Raw genomic sequence first — 23696 nt, 5'->3', positions numbered from 1 at the left:
TAAATGTTAATAGACTTTTTTATTGTCCAGTTGTGTAATATGGATAGCAAACAGGGCAAATAAATCTTTTTTAATGAACATGACAGCAGATCTGGGTTCACACACATTTTTCAGGACATTCGAAATAATAATAATAATAAAAAAAACAAGTCTGTGTCCAGACAAAACACATTCAAATTATTTACACCCAGCAACTGGATAGTTCTTCTTGTGCACAGTTTACACTTCGGGTGGTTGATATATACAAAGATACAACAATGGGTTGTGGTTGTGGTGGTGATGGTGGTTTGCCCAGCAGAGTCTGAAAAATGCTCCATCAACCAAGAAACAGCCAGTTGCTGGTGTTAATACAAGAAGATGGCATTAGCAGTCTGTTGTCTTGGGAAGCTGTGAAGCATACATGGCCAGTGTATGATGGAGGAACTGGTATTGTTCACTGGTTTGTATCATTCCACCTCTGCAATACAGAGAAAAGTGTTTAGTTCTACAGTGAAAAAGAGCTGCTAATAATAGGCATTCTGGGCCATTTGCTATTTTCTTAGTCTACAACCAGGTGTCTAAATGACAAACTGAGAGCTTGCAAATAGTTCAAGTGGTTGGTGTTCACTGAACTAGAACTGCTACAGCACCTATGGACTACTAGTACAATGAGAGAAGATGGCAGAAGTAAAAACAGCAAGTCTTTGGAGCTTCACTGCAAGTGGTATCCAGGGCGTGTGGGCCAACCTAGGGGGGAAGAAGAGAGGAAAGCCACCGGGAGACCTGGAGAGGCTGCTAGGAAGTAGTCACAGTGAGGTCCATGGGTGTGGGCGATGCTGGAGAAAATGAAACTGTAGCAGATGCTATGGGAAGCCATATGGGAAACTGTAGCAGATGCTGTGAGCCCTTTTGGGACAGGGAAACATTTTCTCATACCTTTTCCTAAATAAACCAGTTTAAGATTTGTTTTCCCCTTGCCAAAAAACAGTATATAAATATTTATCATCCTCATCAGCCTTGTTACAAAATCAATAGGTCTCATGGACACTTCCTCAGTTAATCTAATGATTCTCAAATTTTATACCTTTGGGACACTCTTTCCATATTTATTACCTTTAAAGTCCTTAATGGTTTGGGTTCCAGATACCTAAAGGACTGCCTGTTCCTGGATGGAGGTTTCTGCCCACTTCACAAAATCACCAGAGCAGTCTCTGCTCTGTGTGCTGATACTGAGAGAGGTTCAGTTCTCATGCACATAGGACAGGGACATAGGACAGGGCCTTCTCGGTCATTGCCCCCAGGCTTTGGAATTCTCTTTCAGTTGCCATCTGCTCTGTGGCTTCCCTTGCTACCTTTAAAAGAGAACTGAAGACTTGGTCATTTTAGACAGTCCCTTGTCCTCTTGGGGGTGCTGTTTTTACTACTAGTGCTGTATTGTGATCTGTCTGCTGTGGTTTTATTGTTATGCATGTGTAATTGTTCCTGTTTTTATTTTTGTTTTCATATTTATGTTGGATTTTATTATTGTTTATTATTGTTTGTACTGGAAACCCACCTCAAGATATTTTATGAAAAGCAGTATATACATGTAACATTAAATTTTAAAAAAAAATTAAATACCGGTACTGATTTTTATACTAAGGAACCTTTGTGTGTCCGCCCAGAACATGTGGTATGTTCTGGGGCATATTCTAGGCTGGATGCATAGTCCATATGGAGAGCTGGTCAGGCCTATTGAACTCCACTATTAACTTGCATGCACTGAGAAACACTCCACTGTAGCAGCACATTGCAAAGGAAGATTGGTAGTTGGAGCTGGTCTTTCCATTACTAAATGGACCAGGTTGCTCAGGACCCTCAGGAAATGGATGAAGACTTTCATGTTTAGAAAGACATTTCCATCTTAGATAGCTCCTAACAGTAGTGTGCTTTTGAGAGGTTTGATGGCTGGTTGCTATGGGTTTATGTTGCTTTACATTATTATCCTAATTCCATTTTATTATTAATTCCCACAAGAGCTTGCTGGTCCACTGGTTTGCACAGGATAAAAATCTTAATAAATGAATGAATAAAATTTTTAAAATACTGATATTCTTACTGAGCAACTTTTATAAGTTTTTTTGGAACTCTAGAATTCTCCCGTAACACAGTGCAAAAGCCACTGAGCTAACCTAAAGACAGCTGAGCAGAGAAACAGAAACGCCCCTTTTTCTTGTATCCCAGAATGCACACTGTGACTGCACAGTTCGGCTGCAGATTTGACCTAGTAAAAATCTTACTCTTTACCAGCTATTAATTTAACTGCTCTTTGTTAACAATGATGATTCAACATGAATCTTCAAGCAGAAGTTAAGTAGAAATACAACTTAGCTAATCTCAAAACAACAATAACTACTACTACTGTTGTTGTTGTTGTTTTGATGATGATGTGATGATGATGATGATGATGATGATGCTTTCCAACCAGAGTTCCCAAAGTGGGTAATTATTATTATTATTATTATTTTAAAGGATCAACATCCTTGCATAAAACTTGCACCAACATCTTTGATGAACCGTGGCTGGCTAGCTGCAGATGGGCACAACTCTGAAGGAAGGAGCCAGACTGCAGTTGGTCCCAGTCAGGCCATCGGAGGGGGCCTGGCTCTCTGACCTCTCCCTCTGCTGCAGAGAAGATGCTTCACATATGCTTTGGAGCCATTTAAGAGCTCCTTTTTTACTCTGTACAGGGATTTTACATATGGCAAGACGATTATTACGTATACCTGTCTATACGTAGCTGGCAAACTATTCCCAAGACGTCCACCTCTCCTTTATTTTTCAGTTGCTGGCATCCAATCTGTGTAGCTATAAAGCAACCAGTCCGGCCAATTCCTGCACTGAATGGAACACCAAGACGAAATCAGATTGCATAATAATTGAAGGTTGGGGACTAGAAACATTCAACCCCACTGGGTACAATGCTGTCTCTCTCACACAGACATCTAGATGCCTCAGAACCACAGATGTTGCTTCTTTTACCAGCACCCAAATCAAGCTGAATTTATTTATTGGAGGTTGCAACAAGTTTAGCAAAACAGCAGGTGCATAAGTTCTGAATGGAGATTTCAGTCTGGTAAGCTCTATGTAGAAATTGCCCCATTTACCCTTGAGTGCTATGGCAGCTTATGCCCAGAGGCTCTCTCTTTTGCATTAGCCTCTATATTCAGTGAAAAATTGCATAACGCATAAGTTTCAGAGTCAAAATCAGTGATTCATCTGTTGGATAGATTATATTGTATAGCTGGATAGATAGATTGACAGTACACTAGGAAAAAAGTGCTAATACTATTGAGAAACTATTCAACTTTAGCAGAAGCTTTCCCAGACAGCAGGCTTTACTCCGAGTTTTCTGCAAAGCTTTACTGCGAGTTTGAAATTGCCCCCCAAAATGATGCAAAAAGTGGACTGTTTTTACCCTGGATATAAATTGGGCTACACTCTAACATGTGATTAAAAACCCAAATTGTGTATGAAGTGCTCCCTGATAGGTCACAGGGACTTTGGGGTAAATTTGGCCAATATGTGAATGCACACCTCCATTCCGGAGGAGATGTGAGCTAACAGCCAGGTGTGAAAAACTTCCAGGAGAACCCCATGTAAACATAATAAAATGTCTGAATCTAAGTCCTGTTTCTGTAAAGAGGTTCCACCACTGACAGCTGATGAAATCTTGTTCAAATTAAGCCTTGCTAATGAGAACGTTTGTGGGAAAGGGAAGCTTCCTACACAATGGAGCTACCCGATCCTAGGCACATGCAAGATGGCTCAATTGACTCTCCCCTGATCAGTGACCTGCAACAAGCTCAGACCAAGGCTCCTTAATGTCGAATCTTTATAGCTCTGCAAGGTTATGAAGAAAGATGCTCACCTACAATGCACAACGATCGGCCCCGTGCTCTCTGCAGCCTGCAGAATTTTCTCTGTCTCCAGAACCAAGTGCAAGAGTGACCTAGCTGATTCCGGGGCCTTCTGGTCTGGCCAGGATGAGAAGACAATGTGCTTCACTGTGCGGCAGTCGTCTCTGAACTGAGAATCATCATGAGATGAAACGCTTTAATTTCTAATTTTGTTTATCCTGCCTTTTGGGGGTGGGTGGAAAAGGAAACCCACATTGGCTAATGAAGTAAAAAGGAACACCATGGGTTATGTCCTAAGTACTCGCAGAGCAAGCAGAATACTGTAAGTTCCACTTATGCAAGAAGAAGGAGAAATGTTTGCTGATCTCCCTTTCACTCTGCAGCCCCTCTGTGCTCCTCCCAAGATCTGCTCCTGAGGTTGTGGAGCTTTCTGGAGCAATATGGCTGGGGAGAGGGCTGCAGCAAGAAGTGGGGGGGAATTAGCAAATCTACTTTTGCTCACACTACAAGTGCTTAGGATACAACCTACCGATATTAAGATTTTATTCATTTGTCAAATTTTATACTTCCTTTTGTAAGACATCCCACTGCGGTTTACAAAAGTTAAAACGGTTGAAAAAGAACCAAAAGAAATCATAACTAAAATTGAATTAAAGTGCTTCTTTAAAGGGAGAGAGCGAAGACACTTCTTCCTGCATTCTATGGGTCAGGCTTCAGAAAGCAGATGTGTCTAGGCCGCTGAAGAAAATTTCAAATCAGGGGTATAACCGTTCTCATCCGAGCCCTCCTGCGGGGGTGGAGCTATAATTGGGCACACATGTTCAAGGAACTGGAGCCACCCAGCATCTGGGAGCTGCCTCACTCCCCTCCCCTCTCTCCCTGGTCAGCTGGCCACTTCTGTTGCTGCTGACACCAGCCATTCACCTGCCACCTGCTTGCTGCCCACACTGCTTCTGTACGGCAGCTCCCGAGCAATGGGAGAAAGGTGGCAGCCCTCAGCCCTTCCCCCCTCAAGCCAGCCCATTGGACAGTGCTTCTGTTGCCGCTGCTGCCAGCTGCCTCCCCCAGACACTTGTCCTGGCTCCCGAGCCTGTTGGGAATGAGGGCACATGTGCACCCTGAAGAAGACACCGGGTGCATGGGTGCCTTCATTCCCAGGGGGCTTCTGGGCCTGATGGAAGCAGGACAAGCCTGGAAGCCCTAGCAAGCAAGTGGTGGCAAGGCAGTGGGGGTGAGTGGGGGTTCACGCATGCATGAGCACATGCACGCCTCTGTAGATGGGCCCCGCGCTGCCGCCGGGGAAGGAGACGACCCGTGCGTATTGCTTGAACACGGGCTCACCCTCTTGAGTCATTGGCCTACCTGCAGGGCAAAATCCCGGATGGTGTATTCTTCACACTTGCAAATGCCTTGAACGCGGATGGTGAATGGCCCATAGGTTGCCTCTGTTTCAGGCCAGTAACAGATACATTTCTGAAAGCAAAGGACAAGGATCCCCATGAGAGGAAGTAGAAATGTAAGAGCCTGACACGGAATCCTAGAACACAAAGCAGAAGGAGCTTTCCTCCACCAGCTGTAGTCCCAACAGACCCACCGATACCGTGCAGACCTCCGTGTGCCATGCGTGCCACAAGCAAAGCTGCAGAAAGGGGCCTAGGGAGCAAACAGCAAGCTGAACAAGGCAGTGGTGTGCAGAAAGTCCTGATAGCCTCCAGACCAAATGTTCTGCATTGTCAGGCCTGAGGGCCAGTGGCGGCCTTCTTCAACCCTGAGTGCAACTCCCTGACTCATTGTTTACTGGGCCTGTGTGAAGCTTTGGCTCAAGCTGAATATTCTACACAGTCCTCCTGGCACCATGCAGAAGTGACCATTCTCACCATGCAGTGCTGCATTTTGCTTGGCACACAGGAGGCTCCTTTACGTGAAACGGGGCTCTCTTGAGCCCCTGCATCATCTTGGAAGGCCTGCTTGGAGTACTTCCCCTGTACTTCCCAGTGCTTTCCCTTCCCAGCACTTTCCTCCTAGAGCTCTGAAGAGAGGCTTTGTCTCTCTTAAGGGGCCCTCCCAGACAGGGGCATAGCGAGGTTCCTGGCAACCTTCAGCCAGGGGGCCTCTATCACACGTGCAAAGTGCGCATGCGCACCAGCACCCCAAGCCACGCCCCCTGCATCTGATGTCAGATGCAAGGGGGCGGGGCAACTTAACCCACCCAAGCCTTCCCCTCCCCATTTCTTGAAATCACCATTCGGTCAGCTGATGCAGAGCGGAGCGGGAGGGTGGCCACCACCATGGCCGGCTGCAGCACCGGCTCAATGGTGTGGAGCCAGGCCAGGTGCGGGGCTGCCGTGGGGTCGCTGTCCTCCTCCGGTGGCGGATCAAGGCTGGGCAGCCCCTCCTTTGGTGGTTCCTGCATGGCAGGCAGCGGGTGGAACAGCGGCGGGGGTGGTCCACTGGGAGGAGGAAGCATGGAGGGAGGAGAAAGGAAGTCCCAGCGCACTTCCCATCACACGAGCACAAAGCACCGCGCGCCCCAGCTGCAGAGCACCAGCTCCTGGCACAGAAAGGGTGGTGGCAGCAGGGCACACCCAGAGCCTTGTGGAACCCCTGACCCTCCGGGCATGGGGACATGTGTCCCCCCCCCTTGTCCAATGGGCTCTATGCTCATGCTCGCAAAACTGAGAAAAGTGCAAAACTATGCGGAGGTCAGCAGAATGTGAAATGGCTCTGACATTAAACGTTTGTTGCCACAGTGGCCCCCACTTGAAAAACAGCGAAGACCACCTCTCTGTTGACGCTTCCTGAAGCTACCCTATGGGGCGAAGAGAGTTTTTGTGAATCTTGGGAAAGTGTACTTTAATATGCACCAGTACTTTAATATGCACCAGATCTGTAGAGATTCATGCCAGCCACCTGAGCCTCCAGAAACATTAAAGCAATGCTTCTGGAGTGTAAACAACAGACCCAGCTCTTGCTGTCTTGTGCTGTACTGCAATCTGGGTCAGCTTAACTATTGGGATGCATTTCAGGAGAGTGAAAGTAATACTGGAGACCTGACAGATCCCTCTCCTCTCCTCTTGTAGCAGATGGCAGCTGGTCCATGGTCTAAGAGGTCAGCAAGCCCTGGACTCAAATTTCCCTCTAAAAGTCAAAACTATGAATTCTATAAAGACAATATAAGACAATGTAAGTCTTCAGTGTTCTCTCATTCAAAGGAAATAAAACCACATAGCATAGCTCCTGGTTTTCTCACAGCTCAGAAAAGTGGGGAGCACTGAATAAAACCAACATTAGTTTCTCTCCACAGTTGGCACAGGGACACAAATATAGGCCCTCAAAAGGAACAAAACGGTCAACTACTCAATTTAGATGTTATCTGAATAAATATATATACCTACTTCACAAGGTTGTTGTGAGGAGAAACTTAAGTATGTAATACACTGCTCTGGGCTCCTGGAGGAAGAGCAGGATATAAAATGTAATAATAATAATGATGATGATGATGATGATGATGATGATGATGCACCAAATTTGGAAAGAGAAGCATCCAGACACAGAAATAACAGAACAAAGGCTAGCAGACCAGAGAAGATTCATAATAAGAAATAAAGTATTCACAGAAGTTGAGCTGGAAGAACTGCAAAGAGCAATACTGGCTCAAGATATGGAAGAAGAATTACCACCAACTGAAGCAGTTGCTCAGGCGCAGGTGGAGGAGGTGTTGGAAATAGAGGATACCACTGTTGCTGAACTGTTTCAAAATCAAAACCAGGCAACCTCCCCTTTGCCTTCACCTCAAAAACCCAAATGCCGTTTAACAGAAAAGCAACAAGAACTAAAGCAAAAAATAACTGAGCACATGAACCAAACAACCACCAGGGTTCGACTTCCAGCTCTAAAAACAGTTGCTAAAAAACAACTTGCTCAGGTATTAAAAGCTGTCAATGCTGCACTTGCAGAAATAACAACCAATAATTTGCAAGAAACAACTAATGTACAGTGCAGCAACAATAACAACACAAGAACTCGGATATAAGATCAATGGACCTGTAAAAAAAGAAAGTAGTACATCACCTAAATGGAAGATTAGATTAGAAAATAAAATTTCCAGGCTTAGATCAGATGCTAGTAAATTGAAAGATATGAAAGACAAGAAGCTGAAGAATGAAAACACCAAACAGTATCTGATCCAAAAATACCACCTAGATTCAAGGAAAATTAGAGAAGTCCTGGAAATAATAAAGCAGCAAATAACAGCAATGTCAAAGAAGATTAGCAGATATGAAGCCAGAACTACACAACACAGGCAGAATTTCCAATTCCAGTCGAATCAGAGACGTTTCTACCAAAGCACAGAAGGAGAAACTGCAAGAAACTTAGAAACACCAAATAAAGAAGAAACAGTGCAATTCTGGGGGAAATTATGGGACAATCCAATAGATTATAATAAAAAAGCAGGCTGGATGAAAGAGGTCAAAAAATGTAACCAACAAATGCAAGATCTAATAATAACACCAGAATTAATAAGTGAAAGAGCAAAGAAAATTAAAAATTGGACTGCTCCAGGCGACGATGAACTGCATGGCTTTTGGCTTAAACACCTAACAAGCCTTCATAAACAACTATCAAAACAGTTCAATCACATTTTGCAAGGAGGTGATATTGAACAATGGCTAACAACTGGGAAAACTCATCTCATCATGAAAGACCCAGCAAAAGGTGCAGTTCCAAGTAATTACAGACCGATCACCTGTCTGCCAACCATGTTCAAATTATTAACTGGAATAATAGCAGATAAAGTCATGCAACACTTATTAACTAACAAACAGCTTCCAGCTGAACAGAAAGGAAATTGCCTGAACACCAGAGGCACAAAAGACCAGCTGCTGATTGACAAAATGATTTTAGAAAATTGCAAGAGAAGAAAAACCAATCTAAGTGTTGCATGGATTGACTACAATAAAGCCTTCGATTCATTGCTTCACTCATGGATACTAAAATGTTTAGAAACAACTGGTGTCAGCAAAAACATTCAGATATTTATTTAAAAAAGCAATGAGCATGTGGAGTACACAGTTAACAATCAATGGTGAGACACTTGGACAGGTTAGCATTAGAAGAGGCATTTTCCAAGGGGACTCAGTATCCCCTCTGTTGTTTGTAATCGCCATGACCCCACTTTCACAAATACTAAACAAAACAGGCCTCTGATACCAAACATCTAAAACATCAAGTAAAATCAACCATCTGCTGTACATGGATGATCTGAAGTTGTATGGAAAGTCCCAGTCAGAAATCGAATCACTGCTAAGCACCGTCCGTATATTCAGCAGCGATATAGCAATGGAGTTTGGACTAGACAAGTGTGCTGCATTAATAATGAACAGAGGGAAAATAAAAAAACCAGAAGGAATAGAATTGCCCAATGGAAGCAAGATCAAGAACCTGGAAGAGAAAGAACATTACAAATACTTGGGCATTCTCCAGGCTGATAACATCGCACACACTGAAGTTAAAAGAAAAATTGGAAGTGAATACATCAGGAGAGTTAGCAAAATCCTCAAGTCCAAACTCAATGGTGGGAACACCATACAAGCCATAAACACCTGGGCTATACCTGTTATCAGATACACTGCAGGAATAATAGACTGGACCCAGGCTGAGCTAGAGACACTGGATCGTAAGACCAGGAAAATCATGACCATCAATCATGCTCTGCACCCCCGCAGTGATGTCGATAGGCTATACCTCCCTCGCAGCTCAGGTGGAAGAGGAATGCTGCAAGTCCATCAAACAGTAGAGGAGGAGAAAAGAGGCCTTGAAGAATATATCAAGGACAGTGAAGAAGATGCACTTCAAATGGTCAATAACGCGAAACTATTCAACACCAATGAAACAAAGCAGGCCTACAAGAAAGAACAAGTCAAGAACCGAGCAGAAAAATGGAAAAATAAGCCCCTGCATGAGCAATATTTGCACAATATAACTGGAAAATCAGACATCACCAAGACCTGGCAATGGCTTAAGAATAGCAACTTGAAGAAAGAAACAGAGTGTTTAATACTGGCTGTGCAAGAATAGGCACTAAGAAGAAATGCAATAAGAGCAAAAGTAGAAAAGTCAACAACAAACAGCAAGTGCCGCCTTTGTAAAGAAGCAGATGAAACAGTGGACCTCCTAATCAGCTGTTGTAAAAAGATCGCACAGACTGACTACAAACAAAGGCATGACAAGGTAGCAGCGATGATACACTGGAACATCTGCAAAAAATACAAGCTACCTGTAGCCAAGAATTGGTGGGACCATAAAATTGAAAAAGTTGAAGAAAATGAAGATGTAAAAATATTATGGGACTTCCGACTACAAACAGACAAACATCTGCCACACAATACACCAGATATGACTGTAGTTGAGAAGAAAGAAAAACAAGTTAAAATAATCAACATAGCAATACCAGGGGATAGCAGAATAGAAGAAAAAGAAATAGAAAAAATCACCAAATACAAAGATCTACAAATTGAAATTGAAAGGCTGTGGCAGAAAAAGACCAAAATAATCCCAGTGGTAATTGGCACCCTAGGTGCAGTTCCAAAAGACCTTGAAGAGCACCTCAACACCATAGGGGCCACAGAAATCACCATCAGCCAATTACAAAAAGCAGCTTTACTGGGAACAGCCTATATTTTGCGACGATATCTATAATAACCAACAGTATTGACGATAAAATTCAGCCATCCCAGGTTCTTGGGAAGGACTCGATGTCTGGATAAAACAAACCAGTCAATAACACCTGTCTGACTGTGTAAACAAGAAATAATAATAATAATAATTCATTCATATTCACTCAGAGCAGATGCAGACACACAGGCCCACACCCCAAATACCTCTTTCTCTTCCTTGAGTTTGGTGAGCATAACTATGAGAGGAGCTTCTTCCTGCCACACCATTGTCCAGAAATCATTGATTGTGTTTAGCATGGGCCCTTGTGTGGCAATGTAGGCCTTCTCCTGTCCAGCATAACCCTAGAGGGAGGAAAAGAAATGCCCAGGAGTTAAGACATGCCCCACTAGTCATCTCTCTCTTCAGAATTCTCATGTCTAGATTAATTGGCTCACCCGAATGTAGTTTGCATTTATGTAGTTCTCATCTTTGTGGCTTTCAGCTCTCTTGAGGCAAACACGACTCTGGGGATCTAGAGAGACAGTTTGGTTAGACGAGGCCATTGAGAGTACAGAGATGGTAGCATTTCCTGTCAGGTCAGGGCCAACAGGAGCCTCCCACTGACACTGCCTCCCACTGCCTCAGGCTCTAACATTGTTCTTGCATCTATGGCCAGACTCCCCTCCTATTCACAATAAATTTGCCTTTCTAACATTCATGCCAGAACTGACATATGTCACCCCATCTCATCTCACAATGAAGGATCAGGTCCCAAGCCCAACTGGGAAGCTAACTCACCTTCTCCAGTTTTTAGTTATTTTCCCCTTCCACACAAATGGACATCTTAGACAAGCACAATGGTATGGGCAATCTGAGGCATCTTCTCTCCTCACAGACCAGCAAGCAGGGATTGAACTAATGTCTTCTGAAGCTAAAGATAGGAGCCTTTATAGTCCATGAGTCAGGCCCACAAATTCTGGCCATTGGTACTCAGGGAACGGACACTCCCAATGATTTGAGGCAATGGCTACCCCCACTAGAGGTGGAAAATATGTGACAGCATTATCACCCCTTCTTTATCCCTACCTCCAAACAATTAGGGTAAAATTGTCAACATTTTCTCTATGTAAACCACTTTGGCAACTTTTGCTGAAAAGCAGTATATACATTTTGTTGTTGTTGTTGAGTGCGGTCTTCCCCAGAAGACTGGCCCGCCCCTCTCATGAGAGCGCAAGCCTGCTCAGCAGCAAGCTGCTAGACAGCAGGATTTCAGTTGGGTCTGCATGGACTGTTTTGCCAGGATAATCCCTGGAAAGATTTTCCCAAGGGATAACCCCCCAGTATCCCTCAGGAATATTGGGACAGACACCCAGTGTTCTGGATGGGACAGACCAGCCCTCCCTCATCTACATATGACTTCCTACGACATCCCATGTTCCCCTCCCCTCCCTTAGTAACAGCAGAATACCACCCACCACAAACACACACACACCCTGGGATTCGTGGTTGTGCAGGACTACAAGGGTGTGGGGCTCCTTGTGGGGCAGTGATACCTTCGCTTGCATGGCATGTAAGGGCATTGCAGGGCATCCTGGATCCTCTAGCAAACAGGACAAATGTGAGAATGGGGAAGACAGATGGATTTAAATGCCCTTTCCATGCTGAGGTCCGGCAGAGCACTCCAAAAATGCACTATTGCACTCGACACGCCCCCTTCATGATCATGGCCAATCGTGGCCGTCCTACTAATGTGGTCACACTTTGCCCGCGGTCTGGCCATGGAGCTTGCTGGGATCTACCACGGAGGCCGAGCAGCAGGGAGGGGCTCTCCTCTCCTGGAACTGGAGTTTGGCAGGCCACTGTTTGACGGATGTCTGCAGTACAATTGGGAGTTTCAAATTGAAAGTGCGGGTTCTCCCACCTCTGATTTGGCATTCCATATAAACCAGGCCAAGGCCAACCAGTAAGCTTCATGGCTGAGCAGAGTTTTGAAGCAGGTCTCTCTCCGCAGGCCAATATTCTCACATTGGCTCTTCAGGAGATCACAGTATTCTAAGTCTCAATGAGCTTATACTTGTATGTGGTGTCTGCCCTGGTATTAGCACAGCAGGAACTGAATTATTATCTTCTGAAGCTAAGGAGAGCTATGTGTCTTTACAACCTGAGGTTAAAAGCCAGCGGCTCTATAGCTGTCCTGTAAATGTTCCCTTTATATTCACTGATGACAGTGGCAGCAACTGCATTAGTCATACCACTTCCCAGTTTGCAGGTGATGTGGGTAACGTCACCTTAAGTGGTGCAGCAGGGAAATGCTCGACTAACAAGCAGAAGGTTGCCGGTTCAAATCCCCGCTGGTACTATATCGGGCAGCAGCGATATAGGAGGATGCTGAAAGGCATCGTCTCATACTGCACGGGAGGAGGCAATGGTAAACCCCTCCTGTATTCTACCAAAGAAAACCACAGGGCTCTGTGGGCGCCAGGAGTCGAAATCGACTTGATGGCACACTTTACCTTACTTTAGGTGATGTGGGTGGTTGCATGGGTGGGATAATGACTACATATAGACCTCAGGGGCCTTGACTGGAGACACCACTGACAATGGGACCTTGCTACTTTTCCAAAATGTATGGCCTCCATGGTGTAAGAACACAAATCCTGAGCAAGATAATGGACATGATCCAGATCAGTGTTCCCTCTAAGGCGTGCACATGTGCACGCACACACAAGTTTTTTGATGTCCACATTCTTCCTGTTTGCTGGAGGATCCAAGATGAACATCTCGGATGAGATCCTCACAGCTCCTCTGCTTCCAGTTTTTCGTAGGTGCTTGAAGACTGCCCTTTTCATTTTTTAGCTAGTGATTTGTTGCCCTCTGGCTGCCATTTTAGTTTGACTTGCATAGCTGTATCTGTTGGTTGTTTGATTTGTATTTTTATTATGTTTTTATGATTGCCTTAATAATTTTGTTTATTGTCCTGGTGCCATGGAATGAAGGGAGGCATATAAATATAAATGAATAAAATAAAATAAGATAAAATAATAATAAACATACTTGGTAGGATGGATTTGTATCTGTCCTTTGCTGCTCGTCCTGGAATGTTCAACTCTTCTGGACTGGCAAAATTTGAGGGCATTTTCTGTTAAGGATTAAAAGAGGAATCACTGAAAGTACCCAGGACCTGAGATTATCAATTGCTTCTTCCTTTTTCTTTCTGAAGCAGATAGACTTGCTCTAAAGAGCTCCTGTTCAAATCTGGTATCAGCTCCCACCCCAAGGTGATAATGGCTGCTATGGAAATCAAATCTCCCATTCCTGCCTTCCCTGCCCTGCCCACTTCTGAATAAAAGGAACAAAAGAGATAGGATTATTGCTCTGATAAGATACTAGCACGAATGCTCATTATGGTAATAAGGTTTGTAATAGGTTCCTTGACGGGATCAGCCTCCAGAGATCTTTCTAAACCACAGGAAAAGGCCTGTTGCTATTGGTATATCTGATGCAGCCCTTAACGAGCAGCAGGATTGTAGCCAATGAAAGCTTGGCTGGGAGTCAAATCAGAACGAGGGAGTTCTAAGCTTCTCACCGCGAACTCCTCTTGAAGTTCCGCCAGACTCCAGCTCTGCTGCTGAAGCATCTCCCGAGAAAGAACATGGCTGGCTGTGTTCAGGAGCTGCACTGTGACATCTCTAGGGGTGGAGACCGATCGAATGGGTTCTGTGTTGCTCAGGGAACTCATGTCCAGCACCAGTGACACATTGGAGCCCCTCCTGAAAAGCAAAGAAGCCTGAATGTGCAAGCTGGAAGAGGAGTCATAGCTGTTATGCATGCTGAAGGTTTCAGGTTCAATCCATAGCATGTCCAGGTAGGGCTGGCGAAGGCCTCTGCCCAGTCTGGAACCCAGGAGAACTGCTGCCAGTCAGCACAGGAAATGGTGAGCTAGATGAAGCCATGGTCTGATTCAGTATAAGGCAGCTTCTTACATCCATATATTAAACAATGAGTCTACAATGCAATATAATAGGAAAGAGACTGGGCAATATTGAAGACAGCCTCAAGTTCATACACTATTCAGCCACGAAGCTCACTCGGTTACCTGGGCCCAAAGAGTAGCTTTCAGCCTAAATGGCTTCACTGGGTTGTTGTGAGGATTAATTGGGTCACAGGGGAAAGAACCATGTACTGAGCTCCTGGGAGGAGGCAGGGTGGGGTAAAAATTAATGAATGAACTCCTTTGGGTTTTCTTCTATTTGCTAAGCGCCCCTTTGCAATGCTTCCCTGTATGTAACACCAAGATAATACTTTGGTTCCTATCATAAGGCCTATCCAGACATTATAGAGTACATGTGTAGAGAATCTCAGATATCTGTATGCATGCACATAGTTTTACGTTGACTGTACAAGAGTTCATTTTAAATGTTAACCTGCGTACAGGCCCACGCAAATGGAGGGTACAGATAGGAAATGTACACATGTCAAACACAATGTATGAATAACTGCACATATGCACAGATCTGAATGCACACACATTATATGTTGACTATAATATGTGAATAGGGCTATAATCATCACTACTGAGTGATAATAGCAGTGATAACAGCAGCTGTGGGCATGGGGAAGCTTGTGCTTGGGAGAAATGTTACAATGGCTTTACTGATAGTCTTTGCATTCTGTCCTTCCTCCAAGAAGCTTAGAGTGGAATTTCAGCCTCACAATCACCTTGCATAGTTGCTTGGGCTGAGAAATAGAGATTTGCTCAAGGGAGGCCATTCAAACATGAGCAGACATTTTGAACTCAGTTTTATACATGCATACCCCAAACTCTAACCACTGCATCGAACTGGCTGTCCAGACTGATTAGAAGGCGCAATTGGCAGCTGTAGGTCCTACATAGGGTCTAAATGCTGCCAGGCCCCTGTGGAAGCAATATAATCCTATCAAGGCAGTATAAGTGCCTTCTTCACTTTCACAGTTCCCATCTGTTAAGTGTCAGAAAGCATAGCTTCCTTTCAGAGAACCGGCATAGTGGGGCTCTTACTGTGCACTGATCTTTGCATAGAGTCTGGGTCTCAGGAGCACAACCAACATACCTTTCCTGCAGGCGCACATGCTTCTTAACTTCCTGACTGCGGGAGGTAGGCTTGTCCATTCCTGCCCTCATGCTTTCATGCAGCAAGCCGGAACTACAAACTCTGGGACATGCTGAATAAGCCAGGACCATGCTGTGCCAGCCACAGATATTCTGCACTGGGGTATGAGAGACCAAAGGAGCCCTGAAAGGAGGCACCATGCAGGTCAGTGAGCTCTTGGGGCTGGAGAAGCACCTAGAAACCATCAAGAAAACCATTCATCATAGAGAGTTCCATAATCTTCTTGCATTTTGTTGCAAATATGGGGCAGTTAGTTGGTTGGAAATTTGTTTGTGAGTTAATCGCTGCGTGAGAAGCCAAACGGAGGTTTTGCTAATGACGCTGACTATTCTGAGTGAGTGATGCAGTGCTGGTTCTTGCAAAAAACATGCAGGGCCTATCTGAAAGGAGGGGCTGAAGGCGAGACCACTCCGTCCACTCCATCTCGCGAGACCACTCCGTGAGACTAAAGCAAGGGTGGCTCAAGGGGAGGCAAGGGGAGGCAAGCGCCCCCTTGGAAAAGTAGTTGTCCCCCCAGCTGCCCCTCATTTCTCTTTCAGGAATCTAACATGTGGGATACAGCTCTCCCACCCAGAAATTCACTTTGCCCCATATGTGCTCCCCTCATTTTCTTTTTCCTGGTGCCACCACTGGACTGAAGAGAGCCTAGAATGGGGTCAGGGGCAGTCCAAGGTATTGCGGCACCTGAAGCAAGGCATAAAGTTCTGCCTTGTCTCATGCACCTGGTGGGGGCCAGCCTTCTTTCAAAACCAGCCCTTGCAAGCTTTGAAACTGCATGTGGGGCAGGGAGGAGGGAAGGTTGCTAGCAGCCTCTTCTCTCCTCGTGCTTTTTGCAAGCTTTGCAAGGAGTCTGAGGAGAGGTGCTCCTTGCAAAGTCTGCAAGATTCGGCACTGTCCAAAAGAGTTGCACTGATGGCCATAGCGGAGGATTTTTTGCCACCCTGCTGCTGCCCCGACAATCTTCTGCCTGAGGCAGCTGCCTCACCTTGCCCCATAAAAGGGCCACCCCATTATGGGACAGCCAAGGCAGAGAGCTGTAGAATCTCAAGATGCAGGATTTGGCCTCTCTGATACAACCTGCTGCTGACTTGTAAGAATTAGCTCTTCTCTTCTCAACTTCATCCAGCCTGTAGGCTAGTGCAAATAAACGAACACCTCAAAGACTGCAGTGACTCTCTTTTCAATGGAAACCAAAATCCAAGGTGCACTGAAAACCCCTGGAATGTCTCAGCATTCAGTGAAGTAGAGCAACTGAGGAAGCATAATGATATCAATCAAATCCACATTAGAATGCTTAGCACCTTGGTGTCCTTCAGACTCATTGAATGAGCAAAACAGGGCCTGCAAAAAGAAAACCACTCTCTGCTCTCTGTGTGGGAAAAGTATTCTCAGCAGTAGAAAGCTCAGGTCACAACTTCCTGAAGAAATCCATAATGTAGGGGCTGGAATGATCTTGCTTCATCACCACAAATTCACAGTCACAAGCTTAGAACGTGTGGGCTGTAAACCCTGCAGAGCTGGGGGATGGACATGTTTTGCCTAGGGACAATGATTGTCCTGCCTAGGAACGTTAAAGGGAGAACACATAATGGCAGATAAATAACGGGAGGTAACGGCAGGTAAACGGACAACCAGGTTCACTTCCTGAAACCTATCAACCTATCACCATAGTGTCCTTTTTCAAGGAAGTCACAGGCCTATTTAATATGACGGGCCTTGCTTACTCAAGGCAATTCCAGATCCGTGGGGCTCTAAGGTGGAGACACCACATTCTTGACAATCTATCAGTGCCCATATTTGGCTTCCTTCTTTCTCCATCTTCTCTGTTACAAACGGATGTTTGGCAGATATTGAGATTTTTCTCGTGTCCACCCTTCCCAGGCCTCCCAGTTAGTTATTCACTCACCCAGTGCTGTCAGCAACCCCATTTCCCCTGCTTTTTCTAGTCAGGCGATGGGGGCTCCAAGAGATGTGTACACAGAATGAAAAAAGCAAATGCAGGAAACCTCTTATCACTGAGCTGCCTGGTGGCTGCTCTGAAACTTCCCCCCTTTGGCTCCACCCTTGCAGCCACCCACACATGTACTGGCCACAAACTTCACAGTTCCATCCGCAAGCATGCTCAGCCCTTGGGTGAGCTTGTGCAAGACTGCCTGGAGGATCAGAGCCTCTCTGTGTGTCTTGCATCTAAGATGACAAGATGAGTCTTATTTTAGAATTCCAGGGCATATTTTATTGCAGACATCCACAGCTGCAGAACCTTTTGTTCTAGAAGACCTACATGTTACACCACCATCTCTGTGGATTGAGCTGGCTGATTGTAAGGAAGATTATAACAGCACAAGATTGCTGTGCTGTAGGAATCCTGAGCCTTTCTCTGAATAAGGTCCATTGAGACTTATAATATCAGAATAACTGATGCTGCGAAAAACAAAACAGCAGCACTTCTGGTGTACCTGGTGTGCTTTTATGTTACCAGCTAACACATGGTGCTTCTGAGGCTAATACTGATGGGAAAATATAAGCACCCTTTTGCCAGGGGAAAGCAACATTCCTAGAGTTTTATTTATTTTATTTGTTTACATTTTATATTCCGCTCTTCCTGCAAGGAGCCCAGGGTGGTGTACTACATACTTAAGTTTCTCCTCACAACAACCCTGTAAAGAAGGTTAGGCTGAGAGAGAAGTGACTGGCCCAGAGTCACCCAGCAAGTATCATGGCTGAATGGGGATTTGAACTCGGGTCTCCCCGATCCCAGTCCAGCACTCTAACCACTACACCATGCTGGCTCTCCCAGCTAAGTTAGTAATGTCATCCCATGACCACATTAGCTCTTGTACTATAATGCTATTGTTGCTAATAGAAACAGGACATTGGCACGCAAGACACTAAAAACGCTTTTGAGCCTCCCACACTGTTTGTGTCTTGTGTGAATGTTGGTAATGAGGGACAGAATGCCAAAGAGAGGCATTTTCTTAATAATACACACATTCCTGACCAATGCACGTTTTGTATTTGCATTACAGACCATTTTAAATGAAACTCAATTAGGCCTCTTATGTAAAAATGTCCCTGGGATATCTCAGTCCCGTGTCTAGGAAAGGCTTAAGACACACAGATGAAAATGTAAAGTTAACAAAGTATACTTATTCAAGTAAAGCCACAGTAAGGAAGACACTGAATCCTAGCTTCATCTGGGGGGAAAATTGCCCTGTAACCCCAGCATTTACCTCAAGACAGTCAAGGAAAAAAAGATAGATTATTCCAGCTATCAGCATATTTGCTAGAAAGTTGACCTGAGATACCCAATACTGACTGCCCAATCCTAGGCAGGTTTACTGAGAAGTTCAGTAGGGATTCCTCCTGAGGATGTGTACATGGAATAGTAAATTAAAGCTGGGTGTTGTTTTTTAATCTGTAATTGAATAATTCTTAAAAACATAATGCTATGAAATATAAGAACTCTCCCTGCAAATCTTCATTCCGTTTGTAGGAGGCTTGCTTCCATGAAGGCTCTTACTTTTTGAAACAGTTATAAAACTGGCAGTGGAAGTCCACACAGTATTACAGCAACATGATTAAGCAACACAATGTCCGTTGAAATATTCTGCAGTTAAGATCAAGGGCAGATAATGATAATTAGTGGGACTCTTTCCATTGAAACCAGTAAAGTGGTGGGTTCTGAACAAGCCACAGCCAAACTGGAAGAGGATGTGGGCAGCCATGTGGACAAAATATGCTAGACTGGCAAACATGGTGGAAAAATCATCAAAGGTATTTTTAGAATCTCGAGAAGAACAGTAACAAATACGTTCTAAATCATGTTGAGTGAAATCATAGGGAACCCTCTCCTACATTCAGTCTTAATTTTGGCAACTCTATCTCAGAAGACATAGCATACCTAAAAAAAGTTTCCTCCCTTCTCAGAAAGGTTGCAATGACTAGGGATAAACACTGCCTGAAGACACAGAAGGCCAGTAATTAATGACACTGAGGGTGACTTCTGGGAATGTATGAAGAAAAACTTTTCTAAAACTGAATGGCTAAATATCTTTCAGTTCCTGAGCAGATGTCATTGCTGAGGATATGAAGTGCTACATATGATTCCAGCAGGCACTGACAGTAATACTGATACTGGACGACATCCTGATTAACAGTGCATATGAGCTTCTAACAAAAGCATGCACCGGTGCAGCACTAGCCACCCCACTTCTGAAGCACGAGCACTCGTGTGCAACAATGTAATGATTTGTGTTGCTTTCTCTGTGCTCTGGAAGCACTCTTTGACCCAGAGAAACACATCAATGAAGGTTGTGTGACCTTCAAGGACATGTCTTCACTGTCAAGGAGAGTTTCCAAGAGCAAGGGAAGAATGGCCAAAATTGTTGTGCTCATGTGGTGCCCACTTCAGAAGCAGGAAAGCTAGCACTGTGCACACACTTTTGTTAGAAGCACATGTGCATCATTAGTCAAGATCAGTATATCGGGCAGCAGCAATATACTGAATAGCCACTGAATCCATCAAATTATATTATTTAGGATAAATCTTTTGGAAGGTTGATTCATCAGCTGGACAACAGTAAATTAGTCATGATCCATTCTCACTTACAGAAGAATACTTTGGCTCTCTGCACTTCCTAATCACATTACTGAAAGATTACTAATTGACTTTACATGATCAAAGAACTTCATCTAGTTTTCTTTGCTTGATCTTGATTTTTCTCTTGACACTGGATTTTAGCATTTCAGAAACTCTCATAAGTGGAATAAGATGTAGAAGTAGATATTGGAATATCTGCTCTCAAGACTGTGATACCTGGATCAGATATTAGTTGTATTAAAACCAACAGTGAATTAACCCTTTATTTCTTTGGAGGGTCATGCCTGGTATATAAGTTACCACATTTAAATTCTAGGACACTTGGAAGAAGAAGATTATATCTGTTCTCTCAGCTCATGAATATTTGTATGTGCACTCACTTTTTAAGCTGGTCAAAAATGATGTGCTTTTTCTAGGTGCAACATAGAGCATAAATATTTGTATCTAAAGGCAAAGTTGTGCCTAGTGACCACAGAGCAATGTTGTTTTCTTTGGTAAATTACAGGAGGGGTTTACCATTGCCAACTCCCTCACAGTATGAGACGATGCCTTTTAGCATCTTCCTATATCGCTGCTGCCCAATATAGTGTAAGTGTTTCCCATAGTCTGGGAAACATACCAGTGGGGATTCGAACCAGCAACCTCTTGCTCACTAGGCAAGTTGCTTCCCCACTGCAACATTAGGTATCTAATGGAAAACAAATTATATTGATGTTACTAATTGATCAGAAGATACAGGACTCCCAATTCTCTTTTTTTCAGTAGTTCCAACCTTAGGCACTTTGTGACTTCATGTACAATACATGAAAATGTAACATATATGACTAAATGATTGAGTAAGATGCTTGACTGATAAGCAGAAGGCTGCCAGTTCGAATCTCTGCTGGTATGTTTCCCAGAATATGGAAACACCTATATCAGGCAGCAGCGATATAGGAAGATGGTGAAAGCATCATCTCATACTGCATGGGAGGAGGCAATGGTAAACCCCTCCTGTATTCTACCAAAGACAACCACAGGGCTCTCCAGACGCCAGGAGTCGAAATCGACTTGACGGCACACTACTTTTTAAGACTGTGTACAGCTGAATAGGTAGAGATATGGAGCATTAATTCCAAGCTATCAAATGTAGCCACATTTAAGGGAACACAAGAAAACCTCTGTCTAAATGGTATGTGCTGCTCTTCTGATTAAATACGTTATTAAGACTAGATGAAGGTTGCATTGGAAAGATTGCAAGGAATTAGGTACATACATTCATACCTGGAGCTTTCCCAGACAGCAAGCTTTCCCACAGGTTTACTGAGAGGCTTTACTGTGAGTTCAAAGTTGCCCCTCAAAAATGACACCAAAAAGTGGATTTTTTTAACCACAGATAAAAATTGGGCTACACTCTAGCGCACAATTAAAAAATCCTGAATTGTGTATGAAGTGCTCCTGGACAGCTCGCAGGGACTGTAAATTTGGCTGATATCTGAACACACCCTCTCCATTCCGGAGGAGATGTGAACTAAAAGCCGGGTGTGAAAAACTTCCTTTAAAAAGAAAAACTTTATTAGGGCCTTTTGTCTGGAAGTTGTAAAAATTATCCAGTCAATTACAGGCCAATCTGTTCCTTTGGATCCTTCCCTTGAGTTAGTGACCTGAGAATAGAAAGAGGCCCCATTTCTAATTCATAAGAAATTAATTATGCAGATGCTGTCTGCAGCAAAAAAATTTGCATTGCACAACAATGAAATAGCTCCTAACTGAAACAATAGCTTTCAAAACTTTGGGATGTTGCCATTATGTATAAAACTACTGAGCAATTTCAACATGTGAGCAGAATTATTAAGATAAATCAATCTGTGAACATTTGGGCAACTTTGTTTTCTCATTAAATTTTATTCATGAGTCTGAGCTGGAAATGTATGGACATTTTCACATTATTTATGGATTACATATTACATTGCACTCACACACACCCCATGATGGGGTGGGGGAGGGAATAAATAGGAAGTTCTGTCCTTTTTTGTTTCTCATATTATCTTGTTCATTCATTCATTCGATTTCTATGCTGCCCTTCCAAAAATGGCTCAGGGCAGTTTACACAGAGAAATAATAAATAAATAAGATGGATCCCTGTCCCCAAAGGGCTCACAATCTAAAACAAAACATAAGATAGACACCAGCAACAGTCACTGGAGGTACTGTGCTGGGGCCAGTTACTCTCCCCCTGCTAAATAAAGAGAATCACCACATTAAAAAGGTGCCTCTTTGCCCAGTTAGCAGGACACTAGAACCTGGGGCTAGGTCACCCAATGAAATTAAATGTAAAGTATTTCTTCTTGCAACCTATAATTAATGTATGGCTTTTATTGCATAGGTGTAGTGATGGCTACTCATGCAGTGCATGGTGGGGGTTCCAGGGGCCGGGACAATGCATCCTGACCCCTGCACCTCTGCGCTGCCAGGGGACTCAATCTGTGGGGAAGATTGTTTGAGGGAAGGTGAGCTTCCTCTGCCTTCCACACCACCCGCCCTGCAGCCCTCTCACATGATCACGAGAAAGGGCTCTATATTTTGTTTTAGGCTTTTTAACATTCACGTTCCTTTCTTTCCTTTTTCCTGCCCTTTGTTGTTTGTGTAATGTGAAAACAACAATCCCACATCAAGATAGCTGTTCTGAAAAGTGAATCTTCAAAAAGAAAAGAAAAAGCATTGATGAAACTTACCCTATTATTGCCAGCTCTGTGCAGAACTTCTGCACTCAACTGACTTCCTAAGAATACACCACTCATTCTGTTTGCAGAGGCCTTTTTGGCCTCTTCTCATTTTTATAGTCCAAGAGTCCTCTGGCAATTGTGGCTGGGGATGACGAGAGCTGTAGTCCAACAACACCTGGGACCAAAGGTTGGGAATGGGAACCCTTGTGGTCTTGGCAAGTTTGAAGTCTTGGAATTTGTTACCAACAGAAACCTGCTTTAAAGGGCAAGCATCCTGGAGGAGGAGACCTAAAATACAATCAAGGTTTTTACTGGTTTTCCCTAGGTCCCCGATTCTCTCTCTCTCTCTCTTTCGCCCTCTGTATCTACTAGTTGTATCATCACCATCTTATCAGAAATGAGTATCAAACCAATCTTGAAAGCTAGTGTCCGTGAACTCAACTTTGTGATTCAGCCAGTGATCTAGAATCTCATAAAAAGTTTGTGTGGTTTAGCTATTGCATTGTTGTCTGAAGTTTCGGCCTCTATTTTCATTCAGCGGAGGCTTTGCCGTCTTCATTGTGGCAAACGTCTGCCAGAAAATACACTCTCCATCTTCAAGCCCCCCTTCTCTTCAGAGAGCATTTCTTTTGATACATAATTTCAAAAGGCATACACCAGGGATATCTTCCTTTTATTTTCTTTATATCCCACCTTTCTTCCATGG

At 44.0% G+C, this 23696-nt stretch overlaps 1 protein-coding gene across 2 annotated transcripts; it reads right to left on the bottom strand.

Moving 5' to 3' along the window:
- PTPN7 (protein tyrosine phosphatase non-receptor type 7) lies at window positions 1–23080 on the bottom strand. Of its 2 annotated transcripts, none has more exons than XM_053249171.1 (10): window positions 23000–23080; window positions 15626–15859; window positions 14122–14305; window positions 13590–13674; window positions 10991–11067; window positions 10760–10897; window positions 5241–5351; window positions 3890–4047; window positions 2745–2858; window positions 1–457 (listed from the first exon to the last, which is right to left on the bottom strand). In XM_053249171.1, exons 2-10 carry the CDS (start codon window positions 15823–15825, stop codon window positions 364–366), a joined length of 1161 nt encoding a protein of 386 aa, XP_053105146.1. In that variant the 5' UTR covers window positions 15826–15859; window positions 23000–23080; the 3' UTR covers window positions 1–363. The 2 variants fall into 2 exon arrangements, with proteins under 2 accessions (XP_053105146.1, XP_053105145.1); XM_053249170.1 differs by lacking the exon at window positions 23000–23080 and adding an exon at window positions 17592–17653.
- Between the last annotated feature and the right edge of the window lie 616 nt (window positions 23081–23696).

This window comes from Hemicordylus capensis, chromosome 4, assembly GCF_027244095.1.
Source record: "Hemicordylus capensis ecotype Gifberg chromosome 4, rHemCap1.1.pri, whole genome shotgun sequence".
Lineage (NCBI taxonomy): Eukaryota > Metazoa > Chordata > Lepidosauria > Squamata > Cordylidae > Hemicordylus > Hemicordylus capensis.
This window is presented reverse-complemented; position numbering and strand designations above follow the sequence as displayed.